Source organism: Glycine soja, chromosome 6, assembly GCF_004193775.1.
Source record: "Glycine soja cultivar W05 chromosome 6, ASM419377v2, whole genome shotgun sequence".
NCBI lineage: Eukaryota > Viridiplantae > Streptophyta > Magnoliopsida > Fabales > Fabaceae > Glycine > Glycine soja.
This window is the reverse complement of record NC_041007.1, coordinates 5,329,887-5,348,444: the sequence shown is the minus strand read 5'-3', so window position 1 is coordinate 5,348,444 and position 18,558 is coordinate 5,329,887. Positions and strand designations below refer to the sequence as shown.

Genomic DNA, 18,558 nt, shown 5'->3' with positions numbered 1-18,558 from the left:
GATGCTAATAACTTGATGACTTAGCACAGAGCAGTAAACCCAACACAGTATTGATTCAATGAAGTTTATGTGAAGTAAAAAGGCATTCTAAATATAATTGAAAAATTTCTGGCACAAATTTGCAGCCTTCTAGTGACTGAGGATTTTCATTTATAGAGCTCTCTGTGTTTACATTTCAAAGATGACAGACAAGAAATTGAAGTGTTGACTTGAAGTGAATGAAAAACACACACAATTGGGCGCATGAATTTGAGCCAAATTATTGCAAAATTCTGAAGCACAGTAAAATGAACCTTGATTTGCACCCATAAATTGGATCGTGTTTAACTTTGATTTGGAAAAGCACAGCTTGGAGCAGGTGGTATGGGTACAATGGAATAAGTGTTGTTTATCAAGTCTTAAGCAGTGGGTGGTAATAGGCGGTGTGCGGATTTATCTTATAGTTCCACATCGAAGGATACTACAACAGAGAACTAAATTAGCTTCTATAACAGAAAAAAGCTTTGGCTCTACAAAGTATTCTTTTTTAGTAAATTTACAGTTAATTATGTTCATTTATGGTTTTAAGTTTTTTACAGCTTGGCTGATTAAAGCTCTTGAACAAAATTAAACCCTTTATTTTAAAACGAACAAAGCAAATTATGGTGTGAAATAAACAATTGCCCTTAGACTAACTGAAGACCTTGTCTAATCTACACAGTTTTCCCCCATTATCTCCTTATACATCTCTCTATTAACTGCTAAGGAGATAATGGGGATGCTAAGGTAATAAAATTAACTAATAGTACCCTTTAGTAACTGCTGAGGTAATAAAATTTCAAAACCAAAACAAAGTAAAAGTTAATGGATTAATATTTTATTATTAATTCTCAAGTTGTGCAATTTTTGTTTAATGATTAAATTTAAAGATTTATATTATTATTAGCATCAATTACTTACATATTTTAATGAGTGAAACACAAATGCATTATGGTTTCAATAATTTACATTTATTTGTTTCTGTAATAAAAATAACCATATTTTAATATGTTCTCATACTTAATATAAATATCTGGACTTCCTCTAGTCTTTACTATAAGTAATTTTTTTACAGTAATAAAAAAATAGTTATTTTCAATTAATTTCATAATCCTATTTAAAAAATAAATTTCCTTCCCAAATTATTTTTTATTACAATTATTTATCAAAAATAAAATTAAGTCCAAATAGAATTTGGATTAAACAAAAGATATTTTAGAATTTTAAGAAAACAATTCAAATCAAACTAAATCACGAATTGTCTTAAACTTACATGATAATGAAGTTTAATTTAGTTGGTTAAGAAAAGATGCGGAAATTATTATAATTTTTTGACACTATCATTGATTTTCATGAAAAAAAATGAAATTAAGTCAATTAAAATACATTATGTGTGGAACTCTATTTTATTTTAAGAGAAAAAATGGTTATAATAAAAAATTTTATAGACTCATGAAATCATAATTCATCGTGCATCATAAATAAATTTATGTTTTAAATAATTATTATAAAATAATTTAAATAATAATTTATAAAAATATTATCTTTGTTTTTTTTTTTTTAGCCCTAACAATGGTAGCGAATAGCGACACTCTCAGTCTCACTGAGTCACATTATCTTTGTGTGTGTATCGTAAAATGTAAACTTCGTGGAGAAGGTATCGCAAACTGAATCAATCAGACTAGACTTGACCCGTCAACTTGCAACTCTCTCTTCAATCGCAATTCCTTCACTTCCCACTCTCATACAAAGACCCAGGTACATCACTTTCTATTACCCTTTTCTAATGTATCAATCCTTTCTCATCAAAGGGTATTGCGAGCGAGACTACGTGGGAGCATGATTGCTTTCATGATTTGATCACAACGCTATCCTGCGTTTGGTTTCGTTACTGGGTAAGCTTTTCGCATTTAATGCCTTCTGCTTCTTCTTTGCCCCAAGATTTTTTTTTCGACATTGGATTTCGTACTTGGTTGTGTTTTGAATCGTGGGTATTCTAAAATGCTTCGAAGCCATTGTTGTCAAATTTCTTTCTTAACTCATATGCTCTTAGGACTTTATGATTCTAGTTGTAAAAACGAATCAACTCGCTGTTAACTCTTTTTTTGGATAAACTCAGGTATACTCGATGAATTCGTGTAAATTCGCATGAACTCTTTAGTCAAGAAAGTGAGTCAATGAGTTTGAAATCAAATGATTAATTTCTGTTTTGTTATGAGTTTTTTTAGTTTCCGTTTTGAAATTATTTCCCGTAATTACCTTGATGTTGGACTGTTTTTTAAAACCTTGCATTCAAAATTAATTGTGTAGACACTCACCCAAACACATACTTAAAGCCTCTGATTTGTATTTGTTTTGCAGCGATCTTAATCTGAATAATATTTCTGATTTATTATCATATTCTTCTTGATTTGTGTGTCAAATTGTTTCATTCTTCCGCTGCACCATGAACTGATATGTGGGAAATTTGTCTCATATTTTAGTGAAGCCTTGGTGGCCTGTTCTTGGTGCAATTTGTTTCTGTATCATTAGTTTTCTTAGTGCATATATTTTGGGAGTAAGGAAAGAGTGGAAAAGGGGCAGGGTAGGATATGTTGTGTCTGTCTCTGAAGAAGAAGGTTCTTATTGATAGGATTCTTTGAAAAAAAAATCAGTTTGTGAAAATGCTCTCATAATTTCCTAAATATACAAAACCATGCTCAGAGTTCAAATCCATTTCTCTATGTGCATCTGTCTCTCCCTGTATCTTGTTCTTTCTATACTCATTGAATTTGCTATTTTTGATGACTGATTTATTGAGTTATGTTTAAATATATTTTTGTAACCAAAGTTAATCTAGAGCTGATGATACTTTGAGCTAGTCTTCTCTTCATGCTCATAAACCCCCCACTTTGAATCTTCATTAGATGAGTATTTTTTTTCCTCAATTCTCAAATATTGATTTATGTTGGCAATTCCAAAAAGGTTAATCTAACTTGCAAATTTGTGTGGTTTAGAATTTACATACTACTGAGAACATGGACTTAGAAGGAAGTGAAAAGGATTCAGTGGTTACTCAGATTAGCATTGGCGGATTTGGCGGTGAGGTCAAAGCAAGTGATCTCGTGAATTACTTGGAGGATAAAATTGGACTTGTGTACAGGTGTAGGTTGAAGACTTCTTGGACCCCTCCAGAGTCATATCCAGAATTTAATATCATTGATACTGCAAATATTAGAAGAACGGATAACTATAAGAAGGTGGAGCCCCATGCCTTTGTGCATTTTGCATCTCCGGAATCTGTGACTGCAGCCCTGAATGCTTCAGGTTGTTGTGATCTATTTTTGAAGAATCAACCCTTAAAGGTCAGCTGTGGGCCTGAAAATCCATACTTCCTGAACCAAAGGAGGAGAACTACAACTCCTTTTAAGATGTCTGATGTACTTGTTGAAATTGGGACTTTGGTTAGCCCAGGGGAGTTTTTTGTTTCTTGGAGAGGACCTGATAAAGGTGTAAAATTTCTTGTGGATCCCTTTGATGGCATGTGCAGGTTTTGTTTCAGTAGGGATACTGCATTCTCATTCAAAGGGATAGAAAAAAAAGCAGTGATAAAGTGTGATTTTCAGGTGGGATTCCTGGTTAGAGACATTAATGAGATCAAGAGATATAATGATACATCATATCTCGTTGTTTTATTGCACCTAGCTTCTTCACCTTGGGTTTGGTACAGAACTGCCGATGATGACATTGAAGAATCAGTACCATTTGATTTGCTAGATGATGATGATCCTTGGATTAGAACCACTGATTTTACTCCCAGTGGGGCAATTGGTCGATGCAATTTTTATAGAATTTCAATCCCACCTCGCCATGGTGCGAAATTGATGAAGGCCATGCTTTATCTGAAAGGTCAAAGAGTGCAAATGCAAGAACTTGCACTTAAACAGACACTTAGGACACTGAATGAACCTGATTTTGGTGTGCCCATGTCAGATGCTTTCTTCTATATACATTTTCAGAAGGACATTGCTTTTGACATAATGTTTTTGGTCAATGCTATTGTACATAAAGGCATATTCAATCAGCACAGGTTGTCGGATAGGTTTTTTGAATTGCTGAAAAATCAACCTAAGGAGCTCAATGTGGCTGCCCTGAAGCATTTATGTTCTTACAAGCGCCCAGTATTTGATGCAACTAAGAGGCTAAAAATAGTCCAAGAATGGTTGCTCAGAAATCCTAAACTTTATCAGATCTCTAAACAGTTGGATGATATTGTTGAGGTTAGAAGATTGGTTATTACTCCATCAAAAGCCTATTGTATACCGCCTGAAGTTGAATTGTCCAACAGGGTTCTCAGAAAATTCAGAGAAGTTTCAGATTGTTTCTTGAGAGTCACCTTTATGGATGAAGGCATGCAAACAATTAATGTGAATGCTCTTAACTATTATGTTGCTCCTATAGTGAAGGAAATCACATCGAATTCTTTCTCTCAAAGGACAAAAATATATAAAAGGGTCAAGACTATCTTGGAACAGGGATTTTACTTTTGTGGCCGAAAATATTCATTTTTAGCCTTTTCATCCAATCAACTTAGAGATAGATCTGCTTGGTTTTTTGCTGAAGACAAAATAAGATGTGATGATATACGAAATTGGATGGGCAAGTTTAATCAGAGGAATGTTGCAAAATGTGCTGCTAGGATGGGACAATGCTTCTCGTCTACTTATGCAACAGTTGAAGTTGCTGCAAATGAAGTTAACTCCATGCTACCTGATGTTGAGAGGAACAATTACATTTTCTCTGATGGTATTGGTGTTATCACTCATGATCTTGCAAGGGAAGTTGCAGAAAAGTTGAAGTTGGACAATGTACCCTCTGCTTACCAGATCAGATATGCTGGTTTTAAAGGGGTTGTGGCCTCTTGGCCGGCCAAAGGGGATGGGGTCAGACTTTCTTTGAGGCCTAGTATGAACAAGTTTCAATCTACTCATAATATCTTGGAGATCTGTGCTTGGACCAGGTTTCAGCCTGGTTTTCTTAACCGGCAGATTATAACATTGCTTTCAGCACTGGGTGTGCCTGATGAAGTATTTTGGCAAATGCAGGAGGCAATGCTTTTGAAGTTAAATCAAATGCTTGTGGATGCAGATATTGCTTTCGATGTTCTTACCAAATCATGTGCTGAGCATGGGAATGCTGCAGCAATAATGTTAAGTTGTGGCTTCAGTCCCCTAACAGAACCTCATCTTAGAGGAATGCTAACTTCTACACGTGCTGCGCAGCTTTGGGGACTTAGAGAAAAGTCCAGGATTTTTGTATCGTCTGGGAGATGGTTGATGGGTGTCTTAGATGAGTCGGGCGTGCTTGAACAAGGGCAGTGCTTTGTTCAAGTGTCTACTCCTTCTCTTGAAAATTGTTTCTCAAAGCATGGTTCAAGATTTTCAGAGACAAAGAACCTGCATGTAGTTAAAGGTTTTGTGATTATAGCAAAAAATCCTTGCCTTCATCCAGGAGATGTAAGAGTTTTGGAGGCAGTTGATGCCCCCGATTTACATCATTTAAATGATTGTCTTGTTTTCCCTCAAAAGGGTGACAGACCCCATACAAATGAAGCTTCTGGAAGTGACCTTGACGGGGATTTATATTTTGTCACATGGGATGAAAATCTCATTCCACCAAGTAAGAGGAGCTGGATACCTATGGAGTATGCCCCTCAAGAAAGCAAACTTAAGACACGTCAAGTGATGACCCGAGTATGTGCCTTTTGAATTTCATTCTATGAAGTTCCATAGTTAGCTAGCTGTATGCTTTGTGCGATACATGGGAACATTAAAATATGATTGTTGTTTTTCACATGAATTATTCATAGCCTCCTGCATTTGATTGGTAATTCAAATGACATATTCACTACAGGGACTTGCCTATAGTAAATAGCTTTTCATATTTGGGAAATATTTCATCTGATCTCAAACATAAAATTTCAAGTATGCTGTAATTCGGCAGTCACATTCAATCATAAAGATTTAAGGTATATGTTGCAATTGTGTTCTCTTTCACATTGTCCTCTAAGTTGTCTTGTTGTACATTTGGAGTGATTTTTCTTGTTGAATATGCATTGCGAAAATGAGTCAACTATTTAAAGTTGTTCCCATGTATGCTTTGTGCTATACATGGGAATATTTACATAGGATTGTTTTTTTCACATGAATTCTCATAGTCTCAATGTGTCATGCATTTGATTGTAATTCAAATGACATATTCACTACAGGGACTTGCCTATAGTAATAACATTTCATACTTGGGCAATATTTCATCTGATCTCAAACATAAAAGTTTGTGAGTATGCTGGAACTAATTCTACACAGTCACATTCAATCATAGATTTGAGGTATATGTTGCTAGTGTGTTCTCTTGCACATGTTTACATGCTCTGCACATTGTCCTCTAACTTGTCTTGTTGTACATATGGTGTGTTTTTTCTTAAAATGAGTCAGCAATTTAAAGTTGTTTTGTCTTCCGCATTGCAGGACATCATAGAATTTTTTGTCAGAAGCATGGTAAATGAACATTTGGGTGCAATCTGCCATGCACATGTGGTACATGCCGATTCCAGTGACTACGGTGCCTTGGATGAGAAATGCATACACTTGGCCGAGCTAGCAGCCACTGCTGTTGATTTTCCAAAGACCGGGAAGCTTGTCACTATGCCTCCTCATCTGAAACCAAAATTGTACCCTGATTTCATGGGGAAAGAGCGGCACCAGTCTTACAGGTCGAAGAAAATCCTGGGTAGACTTTACCGGCGTATCAAAGATGCTTATGATGAAGATATTGATGCTCCCTATTTGAACTTTGTGACTGGCGATATACCGTATGATAAAGATCTTGAAGTTCCAGGATCTGCTGATTTTATTGCTGATGCGTGGGAGCAAAAATGCTCATATGATGGCCAATTGAGTGGGCTACTTGGACAATACAAAGTGAAAAGAGAAGAGGAAGTTGTTACTGGACAGATTTGGTCTATGCCAAAATACAACAGTAGGAAGCAAGGGGAGCTTAAAGAGAGGCTGAAGCACTCTTACAGTGCCCTGAAAAAAGAATTTAGGCACACTTTTGAGAAATTGAATTCAGATGTTGGAGAATTAAGCGAGGAAGAAAAAAATTTGTTCTATGAGCAGAAAGCTTCGGCCTGGTATCAGGTGACATATCATCCTGAGTGGGTGAAAAAATCCCTTGATCTGCAAGATAAATCCTCAGAGAACCAAGAGGCTGATAGTTTGGGAAGTACGGTGATGTTGAGTTTTCCTTGGATTGCAGTTGATTACCTAGCTCGCACAAAGATAAGGCAACGACATCAGAGATGTGGAAATTTTGACTCAACTAAGCCAGTTGATTCTCTGGCAAAGTATCTATCTGAAAGGTTATAATAATTCTATTGAGCTTGCTCTTGGCTACTAGGCCACTCTGCCATCCTATAATATTACGTATAATGTGTCTTCACTTTAGCTGCTTCGATTGTAACTAGGTTTGTTCCCAAGCCAGGAAATGCCTCTGGTTTTGAGGCTTAAGACTGTATCTAGTCTAGTTACATTTGATACTGTTTGACCGTTTTGTTATAGTAGTCTTGTGCATGCGGTTATATGTATGTGATTGTGATTAAATTATGTTTCTTGAGCTTTCTAAACATAGTTTGAACAATGGTGAAGCTATCATTGAAATCTTTGTGTGCAGCATTCATAAGTATTTTAAACAATAGTGAAGTTATTATTGAGATCTTTGGCTTATAGGCACAGTTAAAGCTCTTGGGAATTAAATGTCTTGGCGAAGTACATATGTGTCAACTAATAAGAAGCAGATGATTAGTTCGCAGCTGATGTGCCTGTGGTATGTCGGTGGAAGTGGCATAAAAATTAAAAAAAGTTATTTATATTTGACAAGGCTACATATTGTTTCAATTTGCGTTTTACTACAATTGATAATAAGGATAAAAAAATAATTTGACCATTCAACATTTTCATTTTTAAACTTTTAAATTTTGGATTAAAGTGATTGGAAGGTTACACTTTTGGGATTTGAATTTTTTTATTTTCAGAAATTAATTTGATAATACTATACATTTTTAGGGACCTGAATGGTGTTTTATCTTAATCTTTGAACTATAAAATTAGCATCCATGATCACCAAGATATCACATAATTTAATTATTTTTTTAATAGATAAATATTAATTATTTATTTATTAATTTTTTTTTATTAATCTAGGAGATTGAATCCGACCTTTTCCTTCTTTTTTTAGACACTCAACCAACCTAAAATCTCTCCCATAACTCAATTGTTGGAGTTACCAAATTCTAGGAAAAGGTTACGATGGCAACATTGATTTTATCCATTAAATATGATATCTAATTTCGTGGATTTTTTTGTAATTATCCATTAAATTTAGGTCTAACTTTTATCTCTAATTAGATGATGGCAACATTGATTTTACATGTTTGATTTAGTTAGAATTTGTTTCTTACTCTTCACAATAATACTTTAATTTAATATATGTTAATATTTTTTATGCATTTACGGAGAAAAAAAGGTTAAAAGAGGAAACTTTTAACAAAATTGTGGAATGTAAGTTGATTTTAATTTATGAGAGAACTTATTTCATTACTTTCATTTTTTCTCTTATAAATATTTATTAACAGAAATTATCCAAACTAAGTAAATTAATATATACAAGTCAATTTATTGTTTTGGGCTCCAAGAATCAAACATAAATAAAAGTTATAGACAATGCACATTGAACTGAAAAGATGGTTTATAGTTGGTGCTGTGTGGTTTAGATTTTCTGGCAAAGGCAGAAAAAAGTTAGTTCTCATTAATACAACATTTTTACATAAAAAATTAAGAATTGTTTGATTAAAGATTTTTACATTTTTTTTATCTCTAAGCCTCAAACATAAATTGAAAAAATGTGGACAGTGCACATAGAAGGACTGAAAAGATGACCTATAGTTGGTTCCATTTGGTTTAGATTTTCTGGCAACGGCAAAAAGGTTGGTTGTCATTAATACATTTTTACATTGAAAATTTTAGGATTTCTTGATTTGAGAAAATATTTTTATTTTTTGTTTGCTTTTATTTTAAGCTATAAGCTTCAAACATAAATAAAAGATTGTGGACAGTGTACATTGAAGGACTGAAAAGATGGCTTATAGTTAGTGCCAAGTGGTTTAGATTTTTAGCAAAGGCAAAAAGGTTGGTTGACATTGATTAATAAAAAAAATTCAAAATTTCAAATTTAAGGATTGCCTGATTTGAAAAAAAAATAATTATAAAAGGGACACATTATTTTTACTTTATTTTTTGTTTTAAAAATTTTGTACGCAAATAGTAAAAATTAATTTGAACTCTTTTCTATTTTAGCCTTTTATATACAATTTTTTTTAAGAAATAAAAAGATAAAGTGACATTTTTTAATTAAAAATAAAAGTAGGAAACAAAACTAAAAAATATTTTATGGGATCGTTGAGGCCCAGAAATTTATAGACTAGGTTCAGATAATAATAGATTAGTTAACAATGACACCAATCAGTACATGTTTGTTTTTTCGTTGAGAAATTCTCAAACGGACTTTGAACCAAAAATTTAAATTTAAAATTTCTGACAAAACCTGCGCATATCCGTTCAACACAACGATAATACCAAACACTCTTAGTCAAATGATTCAACCGGAGATACATTTATTCCAAATTCAAGGTTATTACCCTCTGTTCATATGTCGATATGCAAAACCTTTGTAGGACTGTGGAATGATGGTAGACCAAAGACAAAGCTTGACAATGAAAGTAAACCAACAAATTCGTTATTTTAGAAAAAGTTATCTTTCTTTTACAGATCTCTAATCAACATAAACATCAGAAAAGCCAATTAGTATCATCTAATATTTCTAACAGTTAGTTTTCAAGAACTTAATTACAAAATTTTAAAAGAATTTTTTTTTATAAACAATTTTTTTTTTTTTATCGAAAGATGCCTCTATTAGCCCAAGGAGTGTCTAAGAATTAAAATAAAAAATTGATGCGTTGTAGTGTAATTTTTTTTATACTACGAATCAAATAAAAATCAGCATAAATGTGATTTTTTTAAAGTAATTCCCACCAAATTTAATAATATTTCTATTTATGATAATTTATGATTGAATGAGGAGTAAAAAAAATTATATTTTCAGTATATTATAATTAAGTTTATTTTAAAAATTCAAGAACCTAAATATTTTAAATTAGAGGAACTTAATTAAAAGTTTGATGAGATTATAGAAACTTACATATTAATTTAACCTTAATAAAATTCATACATCTATCTAATTATTATGTTAAAAAATGTCTCCAATAATCGTTGGGTAACATCAGCGTTTACAGAGGTAGGCACTTTGAATCTAAACACGGTCACACGTTGTAGCAGAATCAGATCGAGGTGTTTGATTCTTGCTATGTAGTTCAGAAACAATCTGGAGGAAAATTTATTTGAGAAATTTTTAGTGTTTAATATTGTGTCCGACCATATTTGAATGCATCTGAACAAATATAGATACAAATACAAGAACTTTATATTTTATCTATAGATATATATATATCATAGTACAATTAATTGGTGGATGCAGGACCTTCTTTTATTTGTAGATTAATTAATCTTGGAAATTAACTGTGTGATATGATTGTCAGAAATTTCATCTTTAGATTCGTATGTTTGAAGCAGAGTCGTGTGTAGATATTTATGGATTTAAGACCATTTTTTTAAAAAATATAAATTATTATTAATTATCAATTTTATATTAATTTTTTAGATTTTTCAGTTATAAAATTATTTATTAATATTTTATAACTAAATTATTTTTTTACGTGTAAATTTGTGTTTATTGCAGTACATAGTGTTATACTTTTTAATTTCTCTTTCAATTATTTATTTATCTTACCAATTAATAATTACAATATTAAAATATAATGCAAATACTTTATTGTGATGTACATCCATACTCATATTTTCAATAGATCTAAGACCAATCCTTGATGGTCTAACTATTTACACGACCATGGTTTGGTTTGAAAGTGATATGTTTAGAAAATTAATTTCTTAAAATGAATTATAACATCCTCAAAGATTAGTCTTTCATTTTTTTATTAAACAAAAATATTGGAAATTAATTTATCAACACTGAACAATGGGTGACACATAAGCCTAATTCATGAACAAACGTTCACTGATTAGTAGTCTCTTATTTCTGGGAAAATAGATTAATTAGTGAAAGCCTGTGTGTATGGTTTGGCAGCTCGGGTTCTTGAGAAGAAAAGCCACCACTTTCAGTTGACAAACATCCCTGTTCAATTTGCAAATGAAAGGGGCTTCCAAAATGGTGTTGTTGTACGGTCACCTACTAAACTTGTGCGAAATTAATTCTTCAAGAAGAGTTCCCCCACAAAAGTACATGAACACATTGTTGAGGTAACGTGTGTATCTTCATTTCCACAACCACAACCATAAATTAAGGACATTAATACACATTATAGCATGATGACTTCAAGATTTCAAGGTGTCTTCAACTCTCTCTCTCTCTCTCTTTTGTCGTGTTCAACTCATTTGTGCCTTAAAATTTAACCCCAAATAATAAAAAATTAAAAAAGTTTATTATATTCTACTAATGAGTAAAAAAAAAATTGAGTGTCTTGATTGAATAAGATTCATAAATTATTGATATAATTTTCACGTATAAAAATAAAATAAAATCTTACCGATGACAACGGTACGCTTACTAGATAGATTGCTCCTTGATGCATGGAGCATTTATTAAGCAACCAGCTACTTGTGTCATCTCTTCCTTTATGTCAATTTCTTCTTTATGTCTATCCTTGCTAACTTCTGCTAAATGTAGGCCACAGAAATTAGATGCTGGCTAGCCAGTAGCTTCCATTCATTTTGTTACTTAAAAAATGATATAATGTATCAAATCAAATTAGTGTTCAAAATGATGAACATCGACTAATTTAATCTTTGAAAATATAAAAATTGTTTTGATCCGTGAAACTATTAAATAACTGTCATGTTGGTTATTGACATTATTAAATAATAGTTGTTTTACTCTCTAAAATGATAAGAATAGATTAAAATAATAAAGGTTTGATAATTTTAAAAATTAAATGACATTTTTTTATAAGTTGACTGACCCGTACTCATAATTTGTAGAAAGCTCCACAGCCATTCCATTATAGCTCAACTTGGAAGTTAAGATACAACGATATAATTGGTCTCACAGTTACTTTAGACAAAAATGGAGTCTGGCATGTGATTTTATAGTTGAAAAGTTTTATATTATTTTCACTGTCGAATTTTATTGTTGTCGTACGAACTTTCATTCATAAACATGTACAATCTATGCATGTGATTACAGATCAAGTAGTTAGGTGATTGACTTAATCTTTTTTCTTCTAAATCTAGTGACATTAGGACAGCTTTGCCAATGGAAAATGCAAATGGAAAATATTTACCATTCAACCTATTTTTACCTTACTTTTTTTCTTATTCCACTTTTCTTTTTTCATCACAGCATCTATATCTCAATGCAAATTCGATGAAGTGATCATAGATTTCAAGTTAAATTAGTAAAATCCCTAATGTTGTTTGTGGAAATTTTCATTTAATTGTCATATTTTGAGATCAAATGAGGCCGTAGCTTAGTCCTCACAGAATACCAAGTCCTTCATTTTTTTTCACACTAGCATATACACGGTTGATTAAAGAGTAGATATTTTTGCGGCAATAATCTTCTTTCCTCTACATTAGAGCTATGTATGTATTATAAAATACATCAGCATGCCTATGCTTAGGGTATCCAATTGTGTTCTACATTCCTTATCTCCGAGGTTTGGTTTAGCAATTTTGAGGAAAGTTCATCTACCATAGAAGAAGAAAAAGGCAAGATGAGTTAATATTAGAGAGGGCTGGACAGGGGGAAGTAACAGGCATAATGACCAAACTATACCAAGTTTTAAAGTACATTGAGATTGAGAACTGATTGTCCTGGACTCCGCTTGGTGAGTTCTATTTGTATAAGTTATTTATTACTAACTTTATTTTCATACTTAATAAGTTAATAAAATATAAACTTTAAAATATTTATATTATATCCTTAGATTATGGACCATCATATACCCTGCTGTTATATGATTGATTGTATGAGTTCTGCCTGGTTTTCTTTTTACCTTTTCCCCCCTCCTCATATTCAATGCAGTAGGGATGATAGCAAGGGGTGGAGGTTGGCCATACTACTGTTATTGTATGTTGGCTTCTTGGCCATACTCCCTTCAATGGTACCTTTTTAATTTATATGTTTTTTGCTGTTTTTTTTTTTTTTCTGAATGGTGCATATAGTGTGTGCAAAATTTTTGTTCGACAAGCATTTCTTATAGAAAAAGAAGGAAAAAGTAAAAAAATTATATCTAAATAAATAAATAGAATTTTTTTTACTAAAATAATAATTATTTTATAATGAAGGGAGTATTTATTTATCTGAGTTTATAAGAAATATAGTTTATGACTATTATATAAATTTTAGAATGAAGGAAAAATTGATGGCAATATAAAATACAAAATTCAAGTAAGGTGTAGATGAAATCGATCAAGGAGGGTTCCTACTTCCTATTGTTATATGTGCAAAAGTGCACTCAAGGTAGGAAAGAAATTTACTGTACAGTTGTGTTATTGCATAATACTATGTGTTAGTAGGTAAAAAATCAACGAGAGAATAAATTTAATGTATATTTTTTTGGTGAAGTAAATTTCATGTATTTGATTTATTGCATTGGGTTATTAGATATATTTGATAATATCGATTAGAAACAAGTGCGTTTGAAAGAAAGTTGACAAAAAATCTTGGTTTAAATAGTTTCTGTACGTGTATGGAACACATGGAGAAGCTCAAGAAGAAATAGATAACATGGAAATGTTATGATTTCCAATAATTTTTTATTATATTTTATATAATATTTATCATTTAATTCATTTTTATTTATTTCATTGTAGGTAATTCCTTCCAATTTAGTTGAGTTCATTATTTCACTTATGTGAAATATGTTAATCTGATAAATGAAGAAAATGTAATTTATAGATGTCACCTATTAGAGTAAAGGGAGATAGAAAAAAATTATATTCTATAGACCAAATTAAAAATGATTTAGATGTCAATAATTTATCTATATGGCAAAAATTATATTAGAACATTTTAATAATTTATAATATGTTAGAAATTATTTAAATTTATTTTTATTACTTTTTGTGATGAAAAATTAGGTATTAATTTATATAATAATCAAGTCTATTTTTTAATTAATAATATATATTTAGGTGCCAGTATATAAAACAAAATTACACTGTAAAAAAAACTACCGTTGATATAATTTTTAAAATAATTATTTTTAAAAAACAATAAATTCATCTTATGATAAGAGGAAAGAGAGAAAAACAAGAAGAAAAAAAATAGAGAAAAGAATAATAGGTGTGATAAAAAAATGAGATGAAAATAATATGCAAAGAGAAAGTGAAAGACTAAAACTGACTAAGTTGTGTGTGCGTGTGTGTGTTGTTTGAATAATCATTGCATCCCTACCAAAGTAATTTCATAATAAAAGATATAAAGAGTATAATTTTCTAAAAGGGTAAACAACCACACGTCTTGAAAATATAATTCATTATCATTTATGTTTTTGAAAGTATTTAAATTTTTTTAAAAAATTTGAAAATATAATTTGTATGTCACTTTAGCTTTTCTTAAAAGAATTTCATTAAAATTATGCTTGTGTTTATGTGACATATTATCTATCTAGGTAGCAACTATAATATACACGTGATAGTTCCATCGAATACTAAAATAACGATGTTATCTATTTTTTGCATGTATACGATAAATGTGTCATCCCCTATTGTTAATTGCTACATAAATAAATAATATGTGATATAGGCATGAATGTTAATTCTAAGAAGAGTTCTTAATGACAAAACTAAAGTAATAGATATAAAATATAATTTCGAAACCTTTTTGAAATTTTATTAATATTTTCAAGAACTTTAACTGACAATAAATTTTACTTTTTGAAGACGAAAATGACTTATTATCTTTTCTAAAATTATGTTCAAACACCCAAAAGTTCCTTCAAAACGATTATCCAACCGGGCACTATTTCATCACTTCTTAAAAAGAAACCACGCTAATTGTCTATTTGTCTTCATCCAGGACAGGGTACACTTAACATTAAACCCGAAGTATAATGAGTTATGATATAAAGATACTTCTATATATCAAAAACTTTACTAACACTTAAAATAGTTAAATCATGAAACTTTTTTATGAACACTGAATTCTGTTCGAACACTAGAGAAGAAAAGGAAAAAGAATAAAGATGGGTAAGTCTAAACATGGAAAGAATTATTACATAAAAAAAGATAAAAAGAAATATTACATATTAATGTCTGATCATAATACAGCTGTATCTATATATATTTCATCATTTAGTATAAACACCTGCAGGCAAGATAATAGGTTACAGTAACATGGGTTTAGGAAAGAGGCAGACATATATATATATATATATATATATATATATATATATATACACTAAGCTAGCTGAAAGAGGAAAAAGCATAGGCAGAGATATGTTGCGGTTTTGAAAGTAGAATTCTTACAATCATTGCTTCAATTATGAATGGGAAGTAACCTGTTAAGCCATGCATGTCTACAGGAATACACATATATATGGTTTGGATTGGAAGTAACCTGTGGCTGATTTTTTCCCAGGCGTTGCTTTACTTGGAAGGAATAATTAAAATTGACACACAAAGTACCTTTTCCTTGTTCCTAGATTGATCCATCTTCTGATGCATAATTACCATCAATCACAATATATCTTAAAAAGTGTATAATATAAGTAACTATCAAACTGGCCATCATCATATAGATATCAGCACTTTGACAAACATTTTTTTTTACAGAAAGCACAAAAGTAAACGAATTGAAAAGGATAGCATGAAAAAAGGACTACTATTCAAGAACTATATATGACACGGATTAAGGTTCCCTTTTTTCTTCTTCTTCTTCTAGTTCCAATTAAGTAGTTCTTCAATCATCTGCAAAGCCACTCTATCCTCCTCTTCTACTTCATTATTTTCAGTAGCACCATTAGTACTACTTTGTGGTGACTCCGTTGACTCACTACCCTCCTCGGTAATTTGTTTCTTTCCAAGCTCTAACCTCATGACCCAGTTGGAGCCAGAATGTGGTCCTGCCCCTTTCTGCCACACTCCAATGTGGGAATTATCAGCATCTAGCCTCAGACAAGTGAGGGAAGGAGCAGGGTCTTTGCAGTACTTTCTCAGCTTTGTGCTGAGAAGTTCTGAAAGAGCTTTTGGAGATAAGAAAGTGTCAGTGTTGTTGTTGTCATCAGCTTCAGCTTGGTTCTTTGAGGTGGGGAAATTGGTCTTTGCATTCTGACCATTCATCAAAATGGCTGCTTGGTCATATGCCCTTGCTGCTGCCTCAGCTGTCTCAAATGTCCCTAGCCACACCCTTCTCTTCCTGCACTCAACAAAAAGATAGGAAGAGAAAAGAGAAAAAAAAGAAGGAAAAGTTAATTTATTTATATATGTAATGTAACAATGATGTATGAAAGAAGCAGCATTGTGTGAGTTGCATTAGTTAATGAGATGATTACAGTAAAGGGTGGCGAATTTCTGACACCCAGGAGCCCCACTGGCGTTGCCTAACTCCTCTGAACTTCTTTGTTTGTACCATATCTTTGTTAATGGCGCGTGAGAAAGTAGTGGATGGTGTTGATTATATATATATATATATATAGAGAGAGAGAGAGAGAGAGAGATGTAAAATAAAAAGAAGAAAGGGTTGGAGAAGTACGAGGGGGCAGGGTGAAGGGAATTAATAGGGGGGGATTTGAGGTACAAAGTGAAGAAAGTGTTTGCATAACGAAATATATATGGGTTGTCGGTGAGGACGGAAAGTGGAAGTGAAAAAACAGTAGACATGCAATAAAAGTTTGTACCTGCACATACAAGTTTAATAAATCAATCCATGGCTCCTTAACAACTGAAATAAATGATGAGAAGCGGGTAGGGCTACTTCTGCCCACAAATATTACAGCATATATCACAAGCTGTGCTCCATTTCTCTAAAATATTTCCTTTCCATCCACACGTTGAAAAACTTGGAGAGAGTGGTTAGCTAGCTTCTTTTGCAACACGTAATGTGTGAAAGAAATAAACCCAAATAAAGACTGTAATTTCACCTTTTCAGCTAAGACTAACCTGCGGACATCTTCCACATATATTAAGTCCATAGCAGAGTAAGGGGGGCAGCTTAATTGCGTGAAAATGTGAAAGCGATCAAAACTCCCTACTCAGTACTCAACACGTGAATTCTATCTCATTGGAAAATCTTTTATGCTTTTTAATTTTTATAAAATGTGCGTGTTTTCCTTTAAAAATAAATAAAATAATTATACATTCATAGTTTAAAATACTTCATCAAATTATAATCTATTATGAATATAAATTTACTGACTTTTACTAGTTAACCTAAAAATCATACCAACCATGATTATGATTAATTAATAATATGATATTATTTTACGTATTACTATTAAACTCTTTTATTAATATATGATTATTCTATTCATTAATATTTATATGCAATTTTAAAAAGGTTTACATAAGTACATAATAAATATATTTTTATTGGAAAGCAATTTTAAATTATTTCTTCAATATCATCATAAATAAACTATTTTCTAAAATTTTCACACATAGCCTAAATACTCCTCGACAATATTTTTCATATTTACATATCAAAAGAGAAATTTCGTTTATATGAATATGCACATTTGGTTTTGAGAGTATTTTCATTTATATGCACCGACTATTATAGATGAATTTGCTTACATTGAGATCTAATTGTATATATCCTGTCAAAAATGTGTCTTAGAAAAATTAATATAGATTATTATCTTTTTAATTCCTAAATTTCTTTGGATTTCTATTTTTAATTCTTAAATTTCATTTTTGACTGATTTTAGTTCCTTAACTTTTTTATTATTATCTTAAACTTGTATTTTATCTTGAAAATTACTTATCTTTTGTTTTTCTTACTTTAGTGTATTTGACATTAACACTATCCAATATTTTATATTAACACTATTTAGTTGTTTTATTATATATAGGACAATTACGTTAAGCAAACAAAAATCAAAACATGTATAATTACACTCCTTTTGAATTATATTATATAAATAAATAGTTTTAAAATGTGTATAAAAATCAATGTAGCTTGTGCAATAGCCTGAGTACCACATACCAGTTTCATATATACAACTTTTACAACATAAATACTTAATTTTCTCTCTATTTTTATATTATAGTACTCGTCGTATGACATGTTTCTTTTTCTCTCTTTTTATATCACTTTCAACCTTTGTATAATATATAATAAGAAAAATGTAGCAAAATTAATTAGCATCTG

General features: G+C 31.3%; 2 protein-coding genes across 3 annotated transcripts; one reads left to right on the top strand and one right to left on the bottom strand.

The window, feature by feature from the left end:
* Positions 1-1,611: 1,611 nt before the first annotated feature.
* On the top strand, positions 1,612-7,768 carry LOC114414987 (RNA-dependent RNA polymerase 6-like). Of its 2 annotated transcripts, none has more exons than XM_028379465.1 (3): positions 1,612-1,776; positions 3,015-5,750; positions 6,525-7,768. In XM_028379465.1, the coding sequence occupies exons 2-3, from the start codon at positions 3,036-3,038 to the stop codon at positions 7,422-7,424; spliced, it is 3,615 nt and encodes a 1,204-aa protein (XP_028235266.1). In that variant the 5' UTR covers positions 1,612-1,776; positions 3,015-3,035; the 3' UTR covers positions 7,425-7,768. The 2 variants fall into 2 exon arrangements, with proteins under 2 accessions (XP_028235266.1, XP_028235265.1); XM_028379464.1 differs by having other exon boundaries at positions 1,612-1,913.
* An 8,022-nt stretch (positions 7,769-15,790) lies between these two features.
* LOC114414985 (ethylene-responsive transcription factor SHINE 2-like) lies at positions 15,791-16,999 on the bottom strand. Its single transcript, XM_028379463.1, has 2 exons — positions 16,742-16,999; positions 15,791-16,605 (listed from the first exon to the last, which is right to left on the bottom strand). Exons 1-2 carry the CDS (start codon positions 16,819-16,821, stop codon positions 16,128-16,130), a joined length of 558 nt encoding a protein of 185 aa, XP_028235264.1. The 5' UTR covers positions 16,822-16,999; the 3' UTR covers positions 15,791-16,127.
* Between the last annotated feature and the right edge of the window lie 1,559 nt (positions 17,000-18,558).

Bases quoted from the DNA above. Each gene is read 5' to 3' on its own strand.
- LOC114414985 (XM_028379463.1), bottom strand. From the start codon at position 16,821: ATGGTACAAACAAAGAAGTTCAGAGGAGTTAGGCAACGCCAGTGGGGC. The intron at 16,606-16,741 runs GTAATCATCTCA...TGTTGAGTGCAG, and splicing joins GAAATTCGCCACCCTTTACT to GAAGAGAAGGGTGTGGCTAG.
- LOC114414987 (XM_028379465.1), top strand. From the start codon at position 3,036: ATGGACTTAGAAGGAAGTGAAAAGGATTCAGTGGTTACTCAGATTAGC. The intron at 5,751-6,524 runs GTATGTGCCTTT...TCCGCATTGCAG, and splicing joins CACGTCAAGTGATGACCCGA to GACATCATAGAATTTTTTGT.